The sequence below is a fragment of the Uranotaenia lowii genome, chromosome 2 (genome assembly GCF_029784155.1).
Source record: "Uranotaenia lowii strain MFRU-FL chromosome 2, ASM2978415v1, whole genome shotgun sequence".
NCBI lineage: Eukaryota > Metazoa > Arthropoda > Insecta > Diptera > Culicidae > Uranotaenia > Uranotaenia lowii.
In genome coordinates, this window is record NC_073692.1 from 417134983 (window position 1) to 417161122 (window position 26140).

At 31.9% G+C, this 26140-nt stretch overlaps 1 protein-coding gene across 3 annotated transcripts in view; it reads right to left on the reverse strand.

The window, feature by feature from the left end:
• LOC129746079 (fibulin-1) overlaps window positions 1–26140 on the reverse strand; it is a 190949-nt gene that overhangs the window by 153674 nt on the left and 11135 nt on the right. For all 3 annotated transcript variants that reach the window (XM_055739529.1, XM_055739528.1, XM_055739527.1), the window contains exon 2: window positions 15360–15621. In XM_055739529.1, the coding sequence (XP_055595504.1) occupies window positions 15360–15438 (79 nt within the window). In that variant the 5' untranslated portion in view covers window positions 15439–15621. The remainder of the gene's footprint in view (window positions 1–15359; window positions 15622–26140) is intronic.

The following is a 26140-nucleotide window of genomic DNA, read 5'->3' on the forward strand; positions in this document are numbered from 1 at the left end:
TTTGAAAAAGAAACTATTTCGACAAGGAAACCCTACGGAAAACGACTTAAAAAGTCGAGAATTAGTTTTCAAGATATTTTACCATCCTTCTTCGATAATTTTAAAGTCCCAAGCATGACTCTTTCAATTGCAGATTGTATACCAGTCTAGTAATTTTAACGTCAATTTTGTCCATTTTGTCAATTGTGTCAAATTTGCAAATTTTGTCAATTTCAACAATTCGGTCATTTTTTCAATTTTGAAAATTTGGCCAAAATATGAGTTGCTAGATTGGGATAAAATCTGCCATTGAAAGAATCATGCTTGGGACTTGAAAATTATCAAAAAAGGATGGTGATAATCTTGAAAACTTATTCTTCATACAATCGACCTATTCAGTCGTTTTTTGTAAGGTTTCCTTGTCGCCGTTTCAATCACCTGATGAAATAGTTTCTTTGACAATGATTCAACTCATTAGTCTATTTGCTAGACCTACCAAGTCGGTTTGTAGAGAAAAAAAAATCTGTTTTTTTTTTCTAGATAAAAATAAATGATTTTGAAACCCAGTTTCGCATAAAAGTTGTGAACAAATGGTACAAAAAATTCATATTAATACAAACAAATACACAGACTTTTTTTCAAAACATCAAAAAGCAGAAACTCGATACTTTATAAACTTCATAAAGTATCATGATTTTTCTTTTTGATGTTTTTGAAGAAGTCTGTGTATTTGTTTGGATTAATGTGAATTTTAGTAACTTTTTTTTTACCACATTTTACCACCAGGACAGCAAAATTTATTTTTATCTCGAAAAATAGTTTTTTTTTTTCTACAAACCGACTTCGTAGGTTATTTTTTATGAAATGTGAACAACAAGTAGACTCTATGGATTGTTCACAACTTGGAATTATATCTAACTAGATAAGTTGTGAGCATTTTGGGTATTTTTTTTTATTTGGTAGATATGTTGTGGTACAAAAATGTAGGAATTCATCTGAAATTAAATCTGACTGGGATCAAAACTTTTGTGCATTCAAATCATTGCTACATTTTGTACCGAAAAATCATTAAATTTTCAATTGTGATGGATTTTTTTTCAAACATGGAAAATCGAAGAAAGAATTCAGATAGCCATAGCTAAAATTTTCTCATAACAGTTGAAAATTCCAGAATCGGGAGTAATACGCTTTTTTTCAAATCTGTCTGTAGTTTAAGTTGAAAAATCATTAAACTTTTTAAACTTTTCTAAGCATTAAGTTGAGAACTTTTCACATGGAGGAACTACTCTATGTACGTATATCCTCGTACTCTTAATAATGGAACCAATTTATTAACAGTTTTTTTAGTAAAGCTTCAACTTACGTTTTGTCATAACATTTTCAAGTGTCAAAGTCAAATTTCTTTTTTTGTTTGGCGTGGATAACAAATGAGAGAAAATAAACTAACTGAAAAATTCAAACCTACTAGTGAAAATAGGGGTTTTTCATAATTTTTTTTTTAATTTTCAGAATGCCTTTCGACAGACTGCAACCCTGCATTCCTTCCCGATTTTTATTGAACGTCGAAATGGCCCACATTTATTTTAACGCGGTAGTAAAATAGTTCTTACCCTCCACGTTAATAGAGTTGGTGGTATAAGTTTTTGAGCAGTAAACGACAGTTAAACAGATTATATTTCTTGCAGCCGCTTGAACTAGTAAGGGAAAGGAGTGAAAAAATAGTCCTCATCAATTGATGTTTTCCATTATTGGCCAGGAGCCTAACAACTCACTGACTTAATTGAGCAATCGATGATCGAAGTTAATAAAATTGTGAACTTAGTCAGTGATATTCCGCTGTTTCTTTACTAAATTATGTTCAGCTAAGGACTGTAAGAATGTTGCTTTCGAAAAACCAAGCAGAAATTAATCTAAGATAAGTAATCAATTTAACTTTTGATGGAAATTCAGAAAATTGGTTAAACCATTCGAAAAAAACGTCGAATGGGTGTTAAGTAATTGAAAAAAAAATCACTTCACACTTTCCTTGAAACTTACCTATCAGTGCAGTAATTAATTAATTAACACTTGATGTAGTGCCGTCGATTACCATGGGCTCAGCCCGTCAATGTGAATTTAATTGGACCACGCGTGAGCAGTTGTGTGTGAGAACCGATGCCGGAAATGTAGGCTGGCATATTTTCGTGGGGGTGGACATATCTCCGGCAGAAGCGACGAAATTCCATTCATTGATTATTGGGGTGATGTTAAATTTATTATCCCGCAAAGGATGACACGAATTGGAACGACAGCGAAAAAAAGTCTTCATCAACAATTCATTACAACGGTTATTGCATCAATCTCGTTAAACAAGTGAACAAGGTGCCTTTATTTTTACGATTTTCCCAGAAATGTTTTAAAATTGGGCTCTGTGCTAAAATTATGGCTCGAAAATGGATAACAAAAAATTACAATACATTATTTCTTGATTCTACCAATTGAAAAATACATTTTTTTAACATAATAAACATAATTTTTAAATGAGTTAAAAATTTATTTCCAAAAAGCGAAAATCGCAGAAAAAACGCAGCGAGCTAGTGAACATGGGAAATGTGTATGGCAAATTGATTGAGACAGCTTGAACTCGAACGGATTTTATGAAATTTTAATTTACCACAGTTGGAATCTCGATGTCACATCACATACTTCACCCAGTATTTGTAGCTAGAGGTATGTTTGGTGTGTTTCTGTCGATATCGATTATTTCAGCGTGGGAATTTATCGGGGAAAAAGCGAATGGATCGCCTTTATGAGACAATTTGGTTAATTAAACGTTGTGATTCAGGTGGAATGTGATCCGTGCAAATCTAGGAAAGAAAATTAACATTTAAAATTCAAACTGAATTTAAGAAATCAGAAAACATATTGATAAGAGAACAGGACAAAACTTCAATTATAAAAAAACAAAAGTCAATTATTGATTTCAAAATTCTGAAAGATTGAAAACAATCTAAAGAATTTAAATTTCTTTAAGCTCAATAAAACTACAAGTTATGATAAAAAATGACAGGTAAAACAAGTATTCAAAAAAAATGACAAAAATGACTTAAATAACAAAAATGACAAAAATGACAAAAATAACAAAAATGACAAAAATGACAAAAATGACAAAAATGACAAAAATGACAAAAAATGACTAAAATTACAAAAATAACAAGAATTACAAAAATTGCAAAAATTACAAAAATTACAAAAATGACAAAAATGACAAAAATGACAAAAAATGACAAAAATGACAAAAATGACAAAAATGACAAAAATGACAAAAATGACAAAAATGACAAAATTGACAAAATTGACAAAAATGACAAAAATGACAAAAATGACAAAAATGACAAAAATGACAAAAATGACAAAAATAACAAAAATTACAAAAATGACAAAAATGACAAAAATGTCAAAAAAGACAAAAAAGACAAAAATGACAAAAAATGACAAAAATGACAAAAATGACAAAAATGACAAAAATGACAAAAATTACAAAAATGACAAAAATGACAAAAATGACAAAAATGACAAAAATGACAAAAATGACAAAAATGACAAAAATGACAAAAATGACAAAAATGACAAAAATGACAAAAATGACAAAAATGACAAAAAGACAAAAAAGACGAAAATGACAAAATTGACAAAATTGACAAAATTGACAAAATTGACAAAATTGACAAAATTGACAAAATTGACAAAATTGACAAAATTGACAAAATTGACAAAATTGACAAAATTGACAAAATTGACAAAATTGACAAAATTGACAAAATTGACAAAATTGACAAAATTGACAAAATTGACAAAATTGACAAAATTGACAAAATTGACAAAAATTGACAAAATTGACAAAATTGACAAAATTGACAAAATTGACAAAATTGACAAAATTGACAAAATTGACAAAATTGACAAAATTGACAAAATTGACAAAATTGACAAAATTGACAAAATTGACAAAATTGACAAAATTGACAAATTGTCAAATTGACAAAACTGACAAAATTGACAAAATAGACAAAATTGACAAAATTGACAAAATTGACAAAATTGACAAAATTGACATAATTGACAAAATTGACAAAATTGACAAAATTGACAAAATTGACAAAATTGACAAAATTGACAAAATTGACAAAATTGACAAAATTGACAAAATTGACAAAATTGACAAAATTGACAAAATTGACAAAATTGACAAAATTGACAAAATTGACAAATTGACAATGAAATTGAAAAAATTGAAAAAATTGACAACATTGACAAAAATGACAAAAATTTATAAAATTGACAAAATTGACAAAATTGACAAAATTGACAAAATTGACAAAATTGACAAAAATTGACAAAATAGACAAAATTGACAAAATTGACAAAATTGACAAAATTGACAAAATTGACAAAATTGACAAAATTGACAAAATTGACAAAATTGACAAAATTGACAAAATTGACAAAATTGACAAAATTGACAAAATTGACAAAATTGACAAAATTGACAAAATTGACAAAATTGGCAAATTGACAAAATTGACAAAATTGACAAAATTGACAAAATTGACAAACTTGACAAAATTGAAAAAATTGACAAAATTGACAAAATTGGCAAAATTTACAAAATTGACAAAATTGACAAAATTAACAAAATTGAAAAATTGATTATATTATTTTAATGGCATTGCGGCGAGATGAACTTCTAAGGTAGAAATGTTTAAGTCATTAGGAAGAATATAGCTGGATAGATGAAGCGAGTGCGCTTCGTAGAGCGCGCTTAGGTGTGTATAGAATACACCTAAGCCACTCTAGGCTGACTGTGAAGGGGATCTGCGATTGCTTCGCCTCCTCTAAATAGTCAGTCAGTGAGCCTAGCAAAAGTTTACCCGATCAGTTTTGAGCTTTCTACACAAATTGCCCTCCGCTTACATTCTTCACCACCTTTTCACTTCCTCTACGAAGCGCACTCGCTTCATCTATCCAGCTATATTCTTCCTAATGACTTAAACATTTCTACCTTAGAAGTTCATCTCGCCGCAATGCCATTAAAATAATATAATCAACAATTATATCGGCGATAAAAAATCTTAATCAAAATTGAAAAAATTGACAAAATTGACAAAACTTACAAAATTGACTAAATTGACTTAATTGACAAAATTGACAAAATTGACAAAATTGACCAAATTGACAAAATTGTCAAAATTGACAAAATTGATCCAATTGACAAAATTGACAAAATTGACAAAATTGACAAAATTGACAAAATTGACAAAATTGACAAAATTGACAAAAATTGACAAAATTGACAAAATTGACAAAATTGACAAAATTGACAAAATTGACAAAATTGACAAAATTGACAAAATTGACAAAATTGACAAAATTGACAAAATTGACAAAATTGACAAAATTGACAAAATTGACAAAATTGACAAAATTGCCAAATTTGACAAATTTGACAAATTTGACAAATTTGACGAAATTGACGAAATTGACAAAATTGACTAATTTGACAAAATTAACAAAATTGACAAAATTGACAAAATTGACAAAATTGACAAAATTGACAAAATTGACAAAATTGACAAAATTGACAAAAATTGACAAAATTGACAAAATTGACAAAATTGACAAAATTGACAAAATTGACAAAACTGACAAAATTGACAACATTGACAAAATTGACAAAATTGAAAAAAAATGACAAAATTTACAAAATTGACAAAATTGACAAAATTGACAAAATTGACAAAATTGACAAATTGACAAAAATTGACAAAATTGACAAAATTGACAAAATTGACAAAATTGACAAAATTGACAAAATTGACAAAATTGACAAAATTGACAAAATTGACAAAATTTTCATTAAACGTGATTGCACTTTCATGTTCACTTTTATTTTGAGTGTAATCCAAAGTTAAGAAAAACAATTTCGCCAATACAAGGTTTCAACATGACGATGTCGAGAGCAAAGACGTTTGGCATGCAACAAATTCTTTTAAGTGATTTAGTTATGGTCCAGCTTTTTTTGTAGCTTGATGAAATTATTATGTTTCAAGGCACAAATTATAATAAAATGTACAATTTTAAGGCACAATTGTAAGGCCTTGTGCAAATATCGAACAATGCAGTCTCAAACCTTTAATCGAACCTTAAACTTTGGGTTATGCAAATACTATCTTCGTAGGGAGTCAATTTCCGCACTTTCATGTGATTAATCAACAAAGGTGGTCAAACAAACTTCAATCGAGTACCTGTCCATTCGCTGATTCCGAAAGCCACAAAACCACCTCCCATTGCTCATCAAACGGCCATCATCGATCCAATCTACTCGGTTCCACTTAAAGTGCAACTGTTATTTAGCCCACAAGAATACTGTCAGAGTCTGCTCCATAATCCGCATAATTTACAACCCATTGTTTATTCATAAATTGAACGAACAGTTGAACTGATGAGATGGGTGGATGGCTATTTTTTAGGATTGCATTCGAACCAGTTATTTTGGGATTTTCGTCCATTGCTCGGAGGGCTGAAAAAGAGCAAAACTTATTTTGCTTTCAGAAAAACTATTCAACTTCAAATGCCAGCAACAAAGGTCCGTTTGGCAGTGAAATCGGAAACCAACAACCCACAAACCGCAACCGAAAGTGTCAAAATGTCAAAATGTGGAGCAATAATTTTTAAATATGTTTGAGGGTGTTTGATTTCATTTATACCTCGGAAATTTTCAAGGATAAACATTAAAAAAAAGTTGTGGTTTATTTTAAAAAAATATATTGATTCAGTTTATACTTAAAGTTCTCCCTTGTATCGAGAAGCTCAAACCATGTAAAGGGGTGCTGTTTGATGAATAAATTAATGAATATAGCATTGATTCAATATTTGTCAGGCATAAATAATGCATGAGCCGGGAACTTTCACACCAATCCATCATCATTTTATCATCTATTTTTAATGTATCAGTTTGTACATCTGATAGTTCACAATTATTTAAATCCCATGTTTTGGTATAATTTCTATTTCTTATTTTAGAAAATTCCCTCGTATTTTGAAAAAAGCAACATTTTCAAATGCTTGATTGATGATTTTCACTAATTGCTAGAAAAATACCTAATTTATTTGTTAGCCTTGGTGAGTAAACTTTCCCACCGAGAGGAGAGTGCAGAAGCACTCAGCCATCCGACAGCAGTCACATGACCCCAAAAGCCCCCGGATCCTGGACGCTTTGGCTCTGCCAGGCTACAGCAACTTCCGGTCGACCATCATCGCCGGGTGGTTTTTGGCAGCCGCGTGTTGTCGATTTGGTCAATTTGGGTAGGGCCCTGTGATTTCCAAAAACAGCAGCAGCATCAGCATCCCTGAACAAAGTTGAACTTTAACGCCGGAGTAAACACAGCCTGGGCTGGCCTCGTCGTTGACATGGCTTTTGGCACGCTCCAAAGGGTTCTAAATTTGTTTGTTTGCGGGGCTTGATGGGCGGAGAAATTTATGCAATTTGTAACATGACCGTTTGTGGACTGATTATGTATTATTTGTCGGTAGATATCGAAAACAGCCGAAGATACGCGAAAGAGAAAGTTAAATTGACAGAAATTTGGCAGGAAACGGAGGTTGTTTCATTTGTTTAAAGGGTACCTAATATTTATTTGAGCATTTTTTTTAATTTTTTTTTTTTTTTGACAGTGAAAGCTGTATATAGGCAAAGAAGAACAATTATATTTGAGCTGTTGTTGATATCACGAATAATTTGAATTTTTTATAAGATTTCATCTAAATGTATTTAGCATCAGATTCTGAAAAGATTGCTGTGATTTGATTGAGGCCTGATCTTGAACACTTAAAATTCACTGTTACTGAAAATTTTGATTTTTTCAAATCTCCAAGATCGATTCCGATAGACAGTCGAAAAATCGATCAACCCAAAAAAAATTGGAGCTTGACGATTGATCTCTGATAGATCGATTTTGCCACATGGGACGGCTACTTTTTGTAAAAAAATTAAAAAATGGGCACGAAGTTTCAAAGATGTATTTTCTTTTTGCTTAAGGACAAATATACAATGATTCAAGACTCATAATTTCGCAAATAATCCCCCATAGCGCATCTAATTTTAAGTAAAGATATTGTCCAGACGTCGTTTCAACGTAAAATACTCACCCGCCAAAAAATATGCAAATTTTGATCGTTCATATCTCAGTCGTCTTTGGACGTATTGCAAATCTTCTGATCCCATTTGAAAGATAATGAGCAATAGCTTTTATGCTATTTTGGAGGTATTATGCCCAGAAATAATGTATTAGTTTTGTACCTTAAACTTAACCTAAAGTTAAAACATTTCTAAAAAAGGGAACTCAATATTCATAGCCGATCATCTCGGGATAGTTAGGACCAAATTTCAAAATTTGAGTTGCATAAGAATCCTTATTCATTACTTCTCATAACACAATAAAAAAAATGTGCAAAAATTTAAGAGTGTACTTTTAACTAATAAAATAGACACTTCAGTTAAAGTCCAAAAGTTTGGGATCATTCTTTTAAAAACATGCAAATTTATCTCATTCAATCTTTCTCATCTAACAAATTATGCTGTACAACAAACCAACAAAATATTTTTTCAGCTGAATTTTCCTGAATCTAAAGATTAAGTACAAGATATTTTAAATATCATCAATAAATTATCATTGATTTATTTCATTATTCAAATTCAGGGAAAAAAGTTACATTCAAATTTAGATTTTTCAAGGAACACATTTTTGAAAATGAGATCAGATTTTATTTTATAATAGCAGATTTTCCCTGTTTTGTGTTTTATTTCTGGCATTCTTGGATTTTTACCGGAATCTGCATTTTGGAACTGAATAAAAAATTTTAGTTTCTAAATAATTTAAAATCGATTCCTTAATCAAATTTCAAACAAAAATTCCCAATATATATGAATAGAAAAGACAGAATCCTTAACCAGACATCTCTTATTTGAATTTTGAATCTTAGATTTTCTATACAAATTTTTTCCTGAATTATTTATTCCTACTTCAACTAGTCAATCTGAATGATAATTCCTAATGCAGAAACTCTGATATTTCAATTCTGGATCATCATTATGGAACTGTTTTAAGTTTCATTTCTGCATAAGAATTAACATTAAAAATTTCAAATCCAAAACTTGTAAATGGTTTGTTATTTTAAACATTTTCTTCCAATATTAACGAACGATGAGTTTTGAACATGGAAAATGAATCTTATTTTAGTTTAAAATGCAAAACAAAGATTCAAATCAGGATTTTGTCCCAATGATGAACCGGACTGAAAATCAAGAATAAATTATAAACTGGATACAGATTTCACAATCCGGTCACAGGCAACAAGTTTAGATTTTTTATATTTGGAACCAGAACATCGGAAATGATTTAAACTTAAACTCGCCTGATATTTTTTCCGCATTCATCCAGGCAGGGCGAATCCGAGCTATTTTATCTTAAAACCTTGCAAAATACCGGCATTCGGTTTCAAAGTTCACAACCCAAAATCTGAGCAATATCCTGGCAAATTTGGTAAATCTTCGATTATTGTTTTAATCGAAACACATCAGCCAGTTAATTTGGACAAACTTTGTTTTTTTTTCCTTTTTTTTATAGGAATTTAACCCATTAAGGTCTTTCTTCCTCGATAAACTTTGATCAAAATAATGTTTTGTACACAGAATACATAATTGATTACAATTTTAATGGCATGTTCGACGGAATGAAAACTATAGAGAGAATTTTAAATTTCAGAGAATTTTGAAAGAAAGGTGGATAGGCAAGCATTAGTGATCCAATAGGAGAAAGCTTGATAGGTGTTGAAAGCTCAGTAGGCCCATGGGTTGCTACGTTTTTGCTCGTTTAAAGTGTGTGTAAAACCACGCTCTGGAACTACTGGGCTAGCTAGGGGAACATGCCCTATTATGCGCCATCTAAGCGAATCGCTGATTTTCTATGTATTCCACGTACAAATTGTGTTAAAAATGAGTGTAATCATTGAAGGAAAGTGTTTTCTACAAATGCCTAAGATTTTTTATTAATCAAATTGCTACAGTTGCTTCAACAACTTGATTTTTAAAAACCATATTCAAAGTCACAGAACAAAACTGTGTTACAAATACGCGCCGCTATGTATTCAATACGCGCCGAGCAGCCCGAGAGCAGCCGAAGACCGAAAACACACCAATACTTACAGACACTTTGACTGAAAAGAAAATCAAAATGGACTTATCAAAATTTTAAAAAAATTAAAAATAGATTTTTTGGGCTGAATTTTGGCTCAGAATATGGTTTAAGACTTTTTATTCATTTTCAATGAAAAATGGCCTTTTTGAAAAATTAATGCTATTTTCAGCCTACTACGATTGGCGCGTTATAACGAGCGCATGGGCCGTGATAGAACATACCCATAAAAAGCATACCTTAGCGAGTTCATTATGATTTTTTAGCATAAAATCATAGTTTAGATTTTCCTCTATCGATGTGTCAGAAAATATTGTCTTATTCGTTTTTCTCTTCACATTATTGAAATTGTTTTAAAATATAGATCGAAATGAAGAAAAACCTAAATTGTGAAATTATTACGACACAGGGGCATTTTAAGGAAAAACTATACTTGCCATGACCAATCAAAGCATTTGAAACAATTTGGTAATATTTTGCAGGCTTAAAATGTTTCAGATTCTTCAAAACAAGGGTGGCGCGTATTAGCCACATGGGGCGTTATATGAACTTTTCCCCTATACATGGGAATTCTCTTTCTCAGTTTCTCATGTAAAGGAACATGCTCTTTAGTGCCTAAGGTTGCCAGATTGCCCGGTTTTATCCGGGTTAGCCCGGATATTTAATACTTAATTGAGGAGCACCCCGACCCGGTTGCCCGGATTTCAATAAAAAATGCCCGGGTTTTGCCCGGATTTATTCACTTTATTTGGCAAATTAAACAAAAAAAAACAACAAACAACTCCAAAACGAATTTTTTTTAGCGAGTTTCATAAAAATAATTATGAACGGTTTCATGGAAGCCTAAAATACTGTTCAAAATCTATCGATGAGTTTTGATGCAAAAAAAATTTTTTTTTTGAATTTATTTACTTGATTTTTGATAAAGAATTTCTGTGTGATGACTAAATTTGCCCGGATATTGCCAGGATTTTTTGTCGTCAATTTCAAATCGAATGCCCGGATTTTGCCAGGTTTTTATGTAAAAATTGCCCGGTTTGTTCGGCCCGGATACGTGCTGAAAAAATTCTGGCAACCTTAATAATGCCCCACCTAAGCGAATCGCCAATTTGCCATATATTCCGTGAGCATTTCGAGTCAAAAACGAGTGAACTCGTTGAAGAAAAATGTTTTCTACAAATACCAATAATTTTTCAATACATAAAATCACTGAATTGCTTCAAAAGCTTAATTTTTTTAAACCTTATCAAAAGCCACAGAACTAAACTGGGTTGCTTATTCGCGCCGATGTGTATTCAATACGCGCCATAGAGCCGAACACACCCGAAATCAGCCGAAGACCGAGAACACACAAATACAGACCCCGTTCGTTTTTGGCAACACGCCCGAAAATTTTATGTTGCCAAAATCGAATGTTGCCAAAATCGAACGGTTTTTTTTGTCACTTTTTTATTTTTAATTTTTATTTCAAATCAGTCAAAATTTATGTAAAGCCTTATATTAGCATAACATTTTTCAATTTAGCTCAATTATATTAGTTTTAAGCAGTAAAACATGGAAAAAATCATGTTTTTACTGTTTAAAACTATTATAATTAAGCCGAATTGAAAAATTTCATGCTCATATTACGTTTAACATTAATTTTGATTTTGGCAGTTAGCTAGTGTAGAGCAAAGGCGGGACAATTCATGGGAGCTTTTCATCAACATGCCCTATAGCCTAAATTTCAACACCTATCAAGCGTTCTCCTAATGGCTCACTAATGCCTGTCTTTCCACCTTTCTTTTAAAATTCTATAAAATATAAAATTTTCTCTATAGTTTTCATCCCGCCGAACATGCCATTTAAATTATAATCATCAAAATTACGGCGATTAAAATCGTATAATACATAATTGTTACCGCCCAATTTTAATGTTTCTTCGGCTATGCAAATGAAGTCAAAACTTTCGGGCAAAATCTAGGCAATCAGATATCCTTAGTCGTCCAACGAAATTTGATTAAGAATTTACATTTTTTTATCTGTTTTTTATTATTATATTATATAGGTATCTAAATTCTGGCATCTCGCCTATCAAAATTCTGAGTTAAGAGAAGAACATTTGCTTGACATTTTTTGAACCCTCACGGGGGGATAGATTTCAAACATGGAGTTCATGCCTTTCACATATTAAACATACCTCACTGGACCATTGTGTTTGTATTTAACGATCACAAAACCGGATCTTTTTTCGTTTTTGTCAAAACCGGTAACTATTCAGTATTTAAAAATTTAAAGAAACACAAAACAAACAAAAAACACGAAACTGCAGTAGACAAATAAAATTTTTAAAAACTGGATCCTGTTTTTGAGCAGTAGTTTTTATTCATCAAGAAATCAATTTAGATTATTTGAGCTAAATTTAATTTAAAGGGAGTTCAAAAATTCAGACAAAATGTCAGTATGAACGAAGTTCTTGGCTCTTGGGTTGTGGATTTTTGATGTACAAGTGAAACACTTGAGAGTCGACTCTCATAAGAAAACGGCAATGGTTTCGTCCCTGAAAAAAATGTAATGAGATCCAAACGTTGGAAACGTAAATCAATACATTTGTCTATGATAATTCGTCGACTTTGCTTAAAACAAGACTGCAAGCCGGAAAAACTTCTTTGAAAAAAGGAACTTGGGACTAAAAACTATGTCTGACTAGCGTAGGACGTAAGACAGTTGATTTTTTTAAACAAGTAAAAGCATCACGTGGATGGTTTTCAGACGTCTTGAGTAAGAGGGTCCATCAGATGGTGCTCTTTGTTTGGTTGATGTTTTTTCGCACAAAGTGGCCATTTCAGTCAACAAGGCTTCTAGTATTAGATGTGAGTATCATTGTTAGTAAAAAAAAAAATAGTGATCGCAAAAACAAAATTGCCCAAATTTAAACTTTTTTCATCACATGGCGAACTATTTTTTTTCCTATGAAACATGCATTTTTTATATAAAAATTTAAGAATTATATAAGGAAGTTGAAGAAGATAAGACTAAAAAAAAGTTTGCTTCCATGCAGAGTAATTTTATTATATTGTATCGTACGTCGAGCGTCAAATTAGCCCACGACAAGCATGATGACGTAGTTGTTTTGAGATTTTTTATTCATAACATAGGAAATGAAATCAAATTATCAGTAATTTCAGTAATTTCAGTAATTTGTGTAACGGAACGAAAATTTGTAAAATCACAATTGATTGAAAAAGAGCCTAGAATCATTTCAAAACTCGAAAGGATTAGTGCAAAGGTGTAGAAATGACTGCCATAAAAATGATTTTTTATGCAAAAACTGAATAATTCTGTACAATGCTTGCTAATTTTAAACATAACTACGTCATTATTCTAGAAATCTAACAATTAATATTCCAAAGAACTTTGGCATAAAGCGGGTTTTTCGAGACTTTTTTCGGGTCACCAAGCATCAGTGTAAAATTTGAGATGATTTGGTTTATGCATAAACTAGCGCAACGCGAATTTATTTTGTATGGAAATTTGTATGGAAGAAGAAATGTGTGCACATTAATTCATGCAGGAAACTCAAATAAGTGTTAAACAAAGCTGGTCATGAATAGCTGTTTTTTTCCAAATTCCTAGAGAAAGTTCACTCGTGTTAGGAAAAAGTGGTAGAAATTTCGACACTTGTAGGTGTAGCACATTTTGAAAACTTTACCATGCAAAAACATTTTCAAGTTTTTGCTATGATGCAATAATAGTTCGATTTCTATCAAATACGGCTGAAAAAGAAACAGTGTTATAAAAAGGAAATTCAACGCCCCAAAGATCTTGAAAACATTTTTGCATGGTAAAATTTTCAAAATTAGCTGAAAGTGTCAAAATTTCTACCACTTTCTCCCAACACGAGTAAAATGAGAAGCATCTAAGTATTGCATGAAAGAAAGTAAAAACATTTAAAACAAAAAAATCTGATTCAATTGAAAAACATTTAGAATTGTCAAATTTTGCTTGCTAGAGCTTTCAATAATATCATGAAATATTTTTGACAAAAATAAATGTTCTTTAAATAATGAAACTTATTGGCAGTGCATAGATTTTTTTAGCGATTTTTCTAATTCATCCCAGGGTTAAAGAGCTTCAAATAAGCAGTCAAATATGTTAGAATTCAAAAAATATATTTTTTGATTTTTTTTTTTTTGCATTTCAGCGATTATTCTTTTCATCTGTAGCTAGGTTTGTGATTTGTGCACATGAAACATACTTCAAAAATTATATTATATTATATATTTATAAACTTACAGTAAATCTGTGGTAATTTTTAAATTCTATTTTCCCTGTAATTCCTATACATACAAATTCAATTCGTTTGCTAAGTCAGGACTGGTTGAATCGTTCCAAAAATAATTGCATTTTTTGGCATCAAACCACATTCATTTAAAAATTTCAATTTTTTTCTAAAAAGCTTGCAGTGGCCTATGGTTATGGACTCAAGTGTCGAAACTCGTAATACTTTCTCAAGACATAAACGAAAAAAAACTTAAACTAGGAGTAAAATCAAATATAAAATATATTTTGTAACTGTTCATATGTATATAGTTTAAAAAAATCGCTGTTCAATCTGCAGTTCTTTTTAGTTTTCCGTACAAAAAATTATGCCAAATTTTAGCAGCCTGGAAAACCAATCCAATGTCAAAATACTTCCAGTCCAGGCTTTCATAATCAAAGCGCAGGATTTTTTTTATTTTTAAGAAACCACTCGTTAGATAATAATCCTCAAAATAAAAATTCATTCGAAATAAAAATATTTATGAAATATTTATAAGACACGTTTTAAGTTTTGATGAAAAGTTTTCGGGCCAAATGTTTTACGTCACATCAACTAGCATTCGGTGACGTTCATAAATTGTTGATTATTATTTTAGCAGAACTCGCTTAAAACTTGTTTTGAAATTTATAAAAACTCAATTTGAGTTTCTAGTTTGATTTGACATAAAATGTGAAAAAGCCGGGCTTTTTCTTAAATTTTATAAGAAGGTACCCGATATTCAACTGTCTTGCATCCCAAAGTATATTTACCATAACATTGTTTGCTCTAATTAAAATCCTTTTGATTTCAACGCTTTGCACTGCTAGCATAAGAACTAAATTAATTCAATTCCTCTTCACACTCACCTTCTGATCTGACATCTCCGAAACCGCAAATCAATATTGCTAAAACCGCAACTGTTTTCACAATCATGGTGCTCCCCATTCACCTGATCCTGGCACGAAATCGGGGAAAAATCCTTCCAGTCACACACACAGAAATTGAAACACGGCACTCCCAGAGGCCAGCCACACTCTAATCTAATTTAATCCTTTCTTTTCACACACGATCACAAAACTTTTTCGGGTTTTTCTTTTATTCTCACAATCCAAACTTATCGGGAAAGTCCTGATGAAAAAAAAATACATGTAAGACTGTAGAAAAGACTTTATCGTGATTATTATTTAGTCTCCAGTTTGCTCCCACATCAACACTCGGTCAACCAATTTTAGTGTTTTCCAAAAAGTTCCACCCACACGGTTATTTTTCTCACAATTATGTAACGCTTTTTCGAACTGGCTCACTGGTCACCACAGGGGATTTTCCCCACAAATGCTTTTGTCTTTAGATCGTCGTCGTCCGAACTTTTCTCTTTGCTGTGATTTTAGCTCAGAATCAATTTTCGATAATCCAATAAGCAACTTCGAGAAATGAAATCCCATTTACTTTCGTTAGCCATTTGTTCCCGTTTTGGGAAAACCACAATTTAATTTCGACCTTTCATCTTTCACGGATTGCCTTTTAGTTTTCTCGATAGCACCGGCGAAGGAAAATCCAATCTCCCAATGACCATTTCCCCCGTAGGAGACAAGTGAGATTCCGGAATCGGTCCGGTTAAAAAGGGTTTTCTTCTCAGCAACCAACCGGGCAATCAGTCTTCATTCGTCCATTAGAAATCACTTTCTAATGTTCTCACTTTTCCGCTTCTGTTCCGTTCTGGTCCGTTTTGCGGATTGCGGGTCAGCCAGCCAGGTTCGTTGTCGTGTGGGGCTATGCGTTTTTACCTTAACCCGCTTTACGATTACCTTTCTCATCGGCTGGGAATGATCTTGAATTAGATAGGATTGTTATCTTTCCGGTTTATAAATAAAAAAAACAGTGACAAAAAATCAACTTATTGAACTGCAGAAATCTGAAAATTTCAATACCAAAAACGAGCAAACAAAGAAAAAGAAACTTATTTTTCTGACCTAATATGACATTTTTTAAATGTTTTGTTTCGCCATATTAATGATAGCTTAATCGAATTGAAAGAAAAAGAAATATCCTACAGAGTAAAGTTGCCTGAATTTTTTCAGCACGTATCCGGGCTGGAAAAAATCCGGGCTATTTTTTCTCTAAACTATCCGGGCAAATTTGGTCAAAACCCGGGAGTTTCTAAACTCAGATCAATTTAAAAACTTGAAGAAAAAATTTTTTTTCAAAATTTGTCAGTAGATTTTTAATCGTATTTTTGACTTCTTTAAAACATTTTATGATTATTTTTATAAAACTTGATCAGAAAATTAAGTTTTGGACACATAAATAAATAAAATTTATAACAGAATTTGTTTTTTTTTTATTTGGAACAAAAGATAAATAAATTTTGGAAAAATCCGAGCTTTTTAAATGAAATCCTGGCAATCGGGCCAGGTCGGACTTATTTTTTATTAGATATCCGGGAAAACCCGGATAAAAACGGGCTATCAGGCAAGCTAGTTTAGAGTAGCAAAGATAAAAGTTAAAATAAACCGTTTGATGAAGAAATAGTTGAACGACCTACTCAGGAAAGCGTCTCAATTAGTCGAATATTGTTTTCAAGAAAACGATCGATTGGAGAAAAAATTACAAAGAAACGTCGGATAAGAGATAAGCATAAGATATGTACCACTAATTAACAAACGACTACCCTATCTACAATATGAATAACATAAGAGCAAGTTCACTGGTGTTGGGAAAAAGTGGTAGAAATTTTGACATTTTGAAAATTTTACCATGCAAAAATGTTTTCAAGATCTTGGGGCGTTGTATTTTTTTAAGACACTGTTTCTATTTCAGCCGTATGTGATAGAAATATTGCTATTTTTGCATCACAGCATGCGAAAATACAACACGTTTTGTTAAAAAACTGGAAGGCCACAGATCTTGAAAATGCTTTTACATGACAAAATTTTCAAAATGTGCCGTAAGTGTCAAAATTTCTACCACTTTTTCCCAACACCAGTGAACTCGCTCTAATATCTTCATCCAAAAGATAATTTATTTGCATTCGTATTCACTCTGTTTTGCTGTAAAAAAAACCCAAAGTCTTGCGAGATAGTTATTAAATTAAAAAAAGAGGTTTTTCGAAATCACGTTCTTATTTTCAGAAGATTATACTGTTTTTTTACCTTTTATAAAACTATTAAAGCTTTACTCCATGCAGCTTCAACGAGAAATTAAAATTTACTACAATAAGAGCGCCTGCAACGGTACAGGCGTAAATATTGGTTTTAGGTATACCAGTTTTAGCACCATTTTAAATTTTGGAATCGGCTAAAACACGCGCTCCTCACCGGTCTGTTAGCAAATTCAAAACGGGTACACTTTTATTGCAGAGAGAAGAAAAAACTCATTTTAATAGAAAAATTGCTAAGTTATGAGTTTTACACCGTCATTATTCCACTATTATTCTACCAGGATTACATTAACCTTAAGTCTTTTTAATGAAGTTTGGTCGAAACAAGTAGAAATGGATTAACAATTGAATACCTTTCTTTTTCCAATTGATTTCGATCGATTTCTTCCAGGTCGTAACAAAACCCCCTGTCGCCCTGGATCCTCCTGGATGTCCATTTAGACTAGGTATAGTTTCAACTTGCTTCATTGACAGCGACCTGAATAGTTTCGACTAAAAAATTTGCTCATTGAACAACTACCAGTTGGCAGAAACCTTTCGAAACCTTTTTTTTATCTATGATTGAACGAAGCTTTAAAAGCCAAAAAGACTATACGCAGCGAGAAAAAAAGCTAAATTGAAACAAAAAAAAAAATTCTTTTAAAAATTGACTCATTTTGGGGTGCTGTTTCCAAATATTAATTTAGTTTACCAGTTCTTGTTTTCGAGATACCTTTTGAAAATAGGTAAAAATTCATTAAACATAATTGTGCTTTTGTTTGGGCAAACGAAACAGATTGGCAAACATGCTCCTTTTATGTATTCCTAAGTAAAATTTTCATGATTATCAGTAGTTTGTAATGTAGCAGGCGGCTTTTTTTAGCCAGAAATTGAAAGGAATTTTTTCTAAGAATCATGTCAGTTTAGTCAATGTTTTCATCTAAAAACCGTGAAAAATGATATATTGTTCGTGTAGATTAGAAATATTGTTAACCGCTTTTGACAAAAATCGGTCATTACATTTCATCATGATTGTATAACTTATTTCCGAGCTGAATCCGAATCAGAATTTCAAATTCGATTAAAAACGATTTCTGAATCTAAATTACAGATCAACTTTAAATATTAAAATATATTTAAATATTAGTTAGTTAGTATTAGTATAAATTGAAATTTATTTCAGAGCCCTCAGCCCTAGTTTTGAACAAGGAAACATTCTGAATGTTTAAGTAAATTTTTATCTAAAACGTAACACATTCTTGGATTCATTCGTTCGTAATGTAAAAATTTTCCATTTTATATCCCGTACATGCAACATTGCGATACCATATACTTTAACAAACTTCCAGAAAAAAATCTCATCAAGTGTTCCTTCAGAAGATATTTCCCGAACCTATTTAAATAAAAAAGAAACTGGGTAAGTGAGAAACCTCTTTAAGCAAGAAAAAAAGTTCTGTCCCTTGGACTTTAGCTTAAGGTTACCAGAATTTTTTCAGCATATATCCGCGCCGGACAAATCAGACAATTTTTATATAAAAACCTGGCAAAAGCTGGGCATTCGATTTCAAATTGACAACCAAAAATCCGGGCAATTTCCGGGCAAATTTTCTTAAAACTCAGAAATTCCTCAACAATAAAAAAATGAAAAAAAATTATTTTTTTCATCAAATCTCATCGATAGATTTTAAACCGTATTTTCGGTTTCCAAGAAACCCTTCATGATTTTTTTTATAAAAGTTGCTCAAAAAATTTCGTTTTAAAGCAGTTTGTTGTTTTTTTTTTCGTTTAATTTGGCAAATAAAGTGAATAAAACCGGGCAAAATCCGGGCATATTTAATGAAATCCGGGCAACCGGACCGGGTCGGCCTGTTCTCAAATTTAGTATTTAATATCCGGGCAAACCCGGATAAAACCGGGCAATCTGGCAACCTTAACCTAGCTTATCCAGGTCAGACTATATTTCTATATGTTGTTTACTTTTGTACGCACCATATGTATGACACATTTCGCGCGCTTGTACCGCTCAAAAGTGATTTTTATCCGTTTTCGGATGAAAATATCACAAAATATTTTCGATAATTTAATAAAAGAATAAGAAATTTCTGTACATGTTTTATACGATTGTAAATTTTTCCCAAAAAACTGAAATTAAAATACATGGTTTTTTAGCTGTTTGTATGATACGTTTTGAACCCATTACACTGTTCATTTACAAAAAATTGTATACGTCAAATGTTGTTGATTTGAAAAGCAAATGGCCGGATTCACATAACAAAAAAGGAATTTTTGAATTTTTCAACAAAAAAGAATAAATATCTCTTTCGCAAACGATGAGAGACGATTTATAATAAATTATAAGGAAAATATGCTCTCAAAGCTGTATCGATTTTCCAGACTCCAGATTTCTGCAACTCGAACATAAATATGTTAATTTTTTTTTTTTATAATTTTGAAACAAAATAACAAAAACTAGATATCAAGTGGGAAACCTAAAGTTAATAAAAAAAAATATGTTCATAATTTTGTTATGCTGTATTACATGGAAATGGATTTTTTCATGAAATAAGTTACTCTAACGCAACCAATTTACAAACCATAGCTTGTGGAATATGATGGGCCACAAAATATGGGGTATCTTGAGCCACCTATGTTTTGGTGATTTTAAACGCATTTATAACCTTCATTTAAAAACGAACACACACATATAGGATCTCAGTGAAACTTAATGTTTCTTTGAAAAGATCTAAATTCTACTTAATACTTAAGCGAATATCTTTCAAGGATATAATGGCTAGCATCTTACTAATGCTAACACCATCAGACCACAGAAATACTATAAACGCCATGACCGAAACTCGATCTCATGACCTCTGGCTTAGGAGACTTAAACGCTATCCTCTAGGACATGATCTGCAGCATTTCCATATCTGTAAAGTACTCACATGTCAAATGAAGAGTTATGAAAAATATTCTGTCAATTTTATTAATTGCGATACAGGATGACATAGAACCTGTTTGAGGAAATTTTCGATATTAATTTTCGACTGGGTGAAAACCAAAACGAATGATCTCCAGAGCACTTCACCAACTGCAGAATCCAACGAGCATAGCACATCACAACAAATCCGCTACTTTCCACTCACATTCATCCCGAACCTATCCAACCAGTTCACCAAACTCCTTAAAACAGACTATGGTGATATCCGAATTGCCAATAACATCCCAAAACCGCTTGGAATGTTATTTCCCAGAGCTAAAGATGCCATTTCATCAGCAGAGATAACAAACATTGTTTACAGCATCCCGTGGCAGAACTGCCCAAAACAATATATTGGTATGAGTCGCAACAATCTGAAAACACGACTCGTTGGACACAAATCCAACATTACCAAATATGAGCAGCTGACTTCCAAAGGATTCACACAAACAGACCCCGAGATGGTGAGCATAAGAGAAAATTGCACCGCTCTTCTAGCTTACATCATAGACCAAACTCACATGATGGACCTGAACAGGGCCAACGTCATTGATAAAACACGAAGACTAAGCTCTCTTCCGAACCTTGAGATGTGCTATATCTATAGAACAAAAAACACTCTCAATTTCAGAACTGATGTAAACAATCTCAGTTCTACTTACGCAAACATATTACAATGTACCACGAACACTAGAAAAGCACGACACAATGTTATACCGTATTTGTTTATGCCGAGTGTTGCACTAGTGTTGCACTGGTGCACCACTAGGTGCTGTCAAACTGTTTGTTTATTCGGACGGTGTTGCACTGGTTTTGACCTGTCGGAGTTCTGCTTACGGACGGTGGCCCACCGATAATTTTGCCAGTGTTGCGAGAGAGCGTGTGAGTGAGCGAGGTAGCAATACACTGGCGAGGATTTGTGTTTGTTTTTATCGGGTACGGTGGAACACTCCACGAGTGGAGAAAACAAATACAGTATTAGTGTTACTACCAGAACCAATCTCAAACATAACACCAAAACAGAAAATTTAAATCTCCATCCAGTAAACAAAGCGCTGCCGCATAGTTCTGTCGAATGGTGAAGCGCCGCAGTGTGTTTGATGAAGCAGTGAGTCGAAAAATAATAGTATATACCGAATTTTACAAACTAAAACATATTTTTTAAAGTTCCACTACAGTAAATTCAGCCAAAAATTACCAACAAAAATAGTCTCTAGACGAAAAACGAACCTGAGAATTAGTGAGTAGAAAACCTCAATATGTAAAACTGACAATGTTACATCATTACAATAAATTTGCAGTTCTCCACTTAAGAAGGCTACGAAAAATAGCCGAAACGTCTAGACAGTAGTAAAAATCAATCGTTTTGATTTTCAAGAATATGACTATTTGAGGAATTTTACCACAAAAGTTCGCCAGGTTTTTGAAACTTTTGAATAACTAAATGAATAATGAAATTGCAGATTTGGGTCTACACAAAAACATTGCATGTTATAAGGTTATTTTAGGTTTGGTGGCCTATTATTCCTCACAATATTTTGAAATCCAAAAATAATATTTTTTTAAAACAGTTAGAATTCGGAGAAATAAATTTAAATTCAAATGATAAGTAAGACACGTATAAAACCATACCATTCATCTTTTTCAAATTTTTATCTTGTATGATGGAGAAAACATAGAGTAAAGAAAAAAAAAGTGGCTCGTGATACCCCACTCACCCCTACGGTTGAAATTCTTGTAATTTTAAATTTTCTATAACACAAGTATTGTTTATTTGAATTGTTGTCAGCCATGAAGCGTGTATCGCCATCTTTAAGAGTTATGTTTTGTGATTGGTTTTTCCTGTTCTAAGTATAAAAATTGATTTATTTTGAACTGATCAAATGTTATGATTTTAAATTCTAATTTCTTCCATTCTTCATTAATACGAAAATCCTTATTTCTTTGACATGGTAATGTCCGTTAGTCTGAAATTTAGATTTTGAAACCACTATCAGGATGAGTTTAAATTTATAATTTAATATTAAATTAAGGATAATATGAAAATAAATCTGGTCAACAATACGTTAGCACACGTTGGTGTGACTCGGGGCTTTCACCAGGATCTCTTTTAAAATTCTTTACACCAGGGGTGAGCAACCTTTTGAACCAAAGGGCCAATTTGAATTTCAAATCTTTTCAGCGTGCCGCACTCCATACAATACTGATAAATATGTTTTAACAACTTTATTTCCTAATGACAGCTAATTGCTGCTAAGAGTTTTTGACAAGTGGGTCATTTTAAAAAATAATTTGTAGCACTTAATAGATGTTTATCATTACATAAGAGAGATATTTGAATAAAACATGAATTTGAATTACAAAGTTATGATGAATAAATCATTAAAACGGAAATATAAAAGTAATTCATGTATTATTTGTTTGAAATCCTTAAAAAAAATTTAATTCAACTTGGACAATACAAGCCGAAATGATTTTTTCTTAGTCAATTTTTGGGGATATTTTTCATAATTTATAACTTGATTTAAGGATTTAAAATTCATTGGAATCATTCGTTCTTTTAAAAAGAGACATCATTTGCTTTGCTTTTATATCAAAAGCGTTTTTTAAGGTCTTTCACATCTCACTAAAAGATTTGAATCTTTTTTTTTGACAAAAATTGGGAAAACGTTGTGTTCTCAGCGTTTGACGTTGAATTATTATCGAATTATATTGATTTAAATTTCTGTTTTCTGTGCATATTTTTGAGAAGTTTAAGTTCTTACAATTTTAATTTGTCCTCAAAGGCCTGAATATTTGTGTAGAAGATTTTTAGAATTTATTCACATCAGTCGCAAAATTGAGCCAAAACTCAATTCAATTTATCTCAGGGTGCAAAAATGATTTTTTTGTGTTATTTTCCTCAAAATTAATTTTAATTTTGTTTTTGGAAGCATTAAAAACGATTTGATGAGTTTCGACTAAAAAATTTAAATTTGATTGTGATTTTCTTTCATATTTTTCTTGATTTTGTTCGAATAAGGCTTGTATTTTGCTCAGATTTATCCGCTTATTGCTATTAGTCAAATGAAAAAGTACGTTCGGAGACCTACATTTAAATGGTTAAAAGTTATCGGAAGGATATTAGTTATGGTTTAGTAAGGACTTGTATTAAATGATTATAAACAAGCTACCGTAGAAAAATTTAGTTCAATTTGAGAAATGCTTCAAGGGTCGTACATGAGCGTGCCGAGAGCCAGCGGGCCACGTGTTGCTCATTCCTGCTTTACACAATTATAACACCTCATCTTATTTTGAAGTTAACTGATTGTGCTTTTAAGAGTCTTTGAATATAAATTGAATCATATATTCTAGTTTGGTTAATTTGTTTTCATAGCTCTTTTGAAAACTTTATACTCAAGATTCCATCGACAAATGGTCTGAAATAGCTTATGAAATATATTCTCTTGAAAAAAGTATGTTCAAGCCAATTTTACATCAGCTTGAAGAATGTTATTGATCCAGAATATTCCTGTACAAATTTTTCCAGATTAATCCAGATTTTCCTTCTACCACGTGCTTTAGAATGTTCTGGATTCTACAAATCAGAAGGTTCGAGATCAAACTGTATTTTTCGGATCTTAGCGTCCCGATCATTCCAGAACATTCGAAGCGCTTATATAAAGAGCCTCACGTGGCGGGGCGAGTTAGTTAAGTTTAAGATTCCGTGCGCGTTGTCAAAATCCGAAATTAAGAACATTTCCGCCTAGTTAAGAGTTGTGATAACCTCAATTGAACAATCAAATTAAGTGTAAATACCTACCAAATTGTTTGTTACGAATAAATAGTGAACCCTTAAGTTAGAAACTAGTGCGTTTCCTTTCTCCAGAAAAATACAGTCCACTTCGCCTAAACAAAGTACATACACAAAAATTCCTAAAACACTTGCATTAATTGGAAAATAATAAGGCCGGAACAAATTTCAAATCCTTCTTTTGTCACTCGGAGCTGAAACACCGCGAGGGGGGGGGACAAAAAAAAATAATGCGAAAAACAAATAAATTGGAATAAATTGCATGAAATCTTGAATGCAACAATACTGCATACTATATCATTGCAAAAAACCTACAAATCAAGTAATTTTTTATCGAAAATATTAATAAAATCAAGAATACAAAAGGTGCAATAACTCTTATCTTCCAAAATTTAGTTTTAAGGTCTTGTAATCTTTCGGATACTTGATTTTTTATCGAAATTTACACAAAATGCTTCAAACTTTATTTATTCCTCCCTTCGGGTTTTTGAAAATTTCGAAGGGGGGGGTTACAAAAGAAGAAATCGATATTTGTTCCAGCCTAATTGACCATGGAATAAATCATCCAATAGAAAGAAACATCCCCGAAAAAAAGGAAAATATAAAAAAAAACTATCGCATTCGCATATTGTAGACAAAAAAAAATAGTTTTTAGATGATTACTTCTCATCTAAATTCTGAGAATTCATCAACCGGTTTTAGTCATAAATTTATCTTCAAGAATTAAATGCACTCTATTATACTTCATCACTGATGCACAAATTTAATCTTTTCTGCATTTAATATTGAATCAAGACTATCGGATCGAAAATATTTTACCCAAAACATGATGCATATTTAAGAAATGAAATCCAACTCATTCGGCTAGAAAGACATTTTAAATATTAGTATTTTAAACGATAAAAAAATATGTTGGGTAGAGTGGGGTATCGTGGGCCATGAGGAAACGTGGGCCACTTTTAATATCTCCGATGTGTGTTGAGATAAAAATCTCAAACCAACTGTCACCGTCGTCGCTTTGCGTGGGCATATATTTCTATATGTTGTTGACTGAAATACGCATCATATGCTTCTTTTATTTGTCAAGCTAAAAAAAAGTGAGAAAAATTTACTTACATAATTAAAAAAACACCCGCTAATTTCATCGATGGGGAACCTAAAGTGCATAACAAAAATATGCTCATACGCTTATGATCTTAGTTTTGTCATGATCTTTCACGTGAAAAAGGAATTTTTGATGAAACATCAATAAGTCGCACAAACGCATTTTATGTGTTGGTTATCCACCATGGGTGCACGGATTCACCGCAGTTTTACCAAAGTATGAACACCTCTGCATTCTTCGTATTACAGTTCGGCATATCTCTAATGCAGAATTTTCCATACCCGGCACCATGGCTTCGTGTTTTCTGTTGTGGCTGTGTGTACTTCGTGTCAATGTTGGTGTTTATTTTGGATGAATGTTTCAATCACTTCCGAAACCATTCAAAAATTTATAAAAATTTTCAATTTTTAAAAAATTTCATCAGGTATTCCGGCATCCGTGTATATACCTGGATAGTTGGCAAGTGATTGATCGTTCTACATAATATAGTTATATTTATGAAAAAAAAAATGGAATTTTCAAATAGCCTAGACATCTTACCTTGCTGTCACCACTCTACTTACCTTACCTTATAACCATTTTTTCATCTTCTTTAGACTACTTTTTCCTATACTCAGAGCGAAAGTAGCCCAAGTC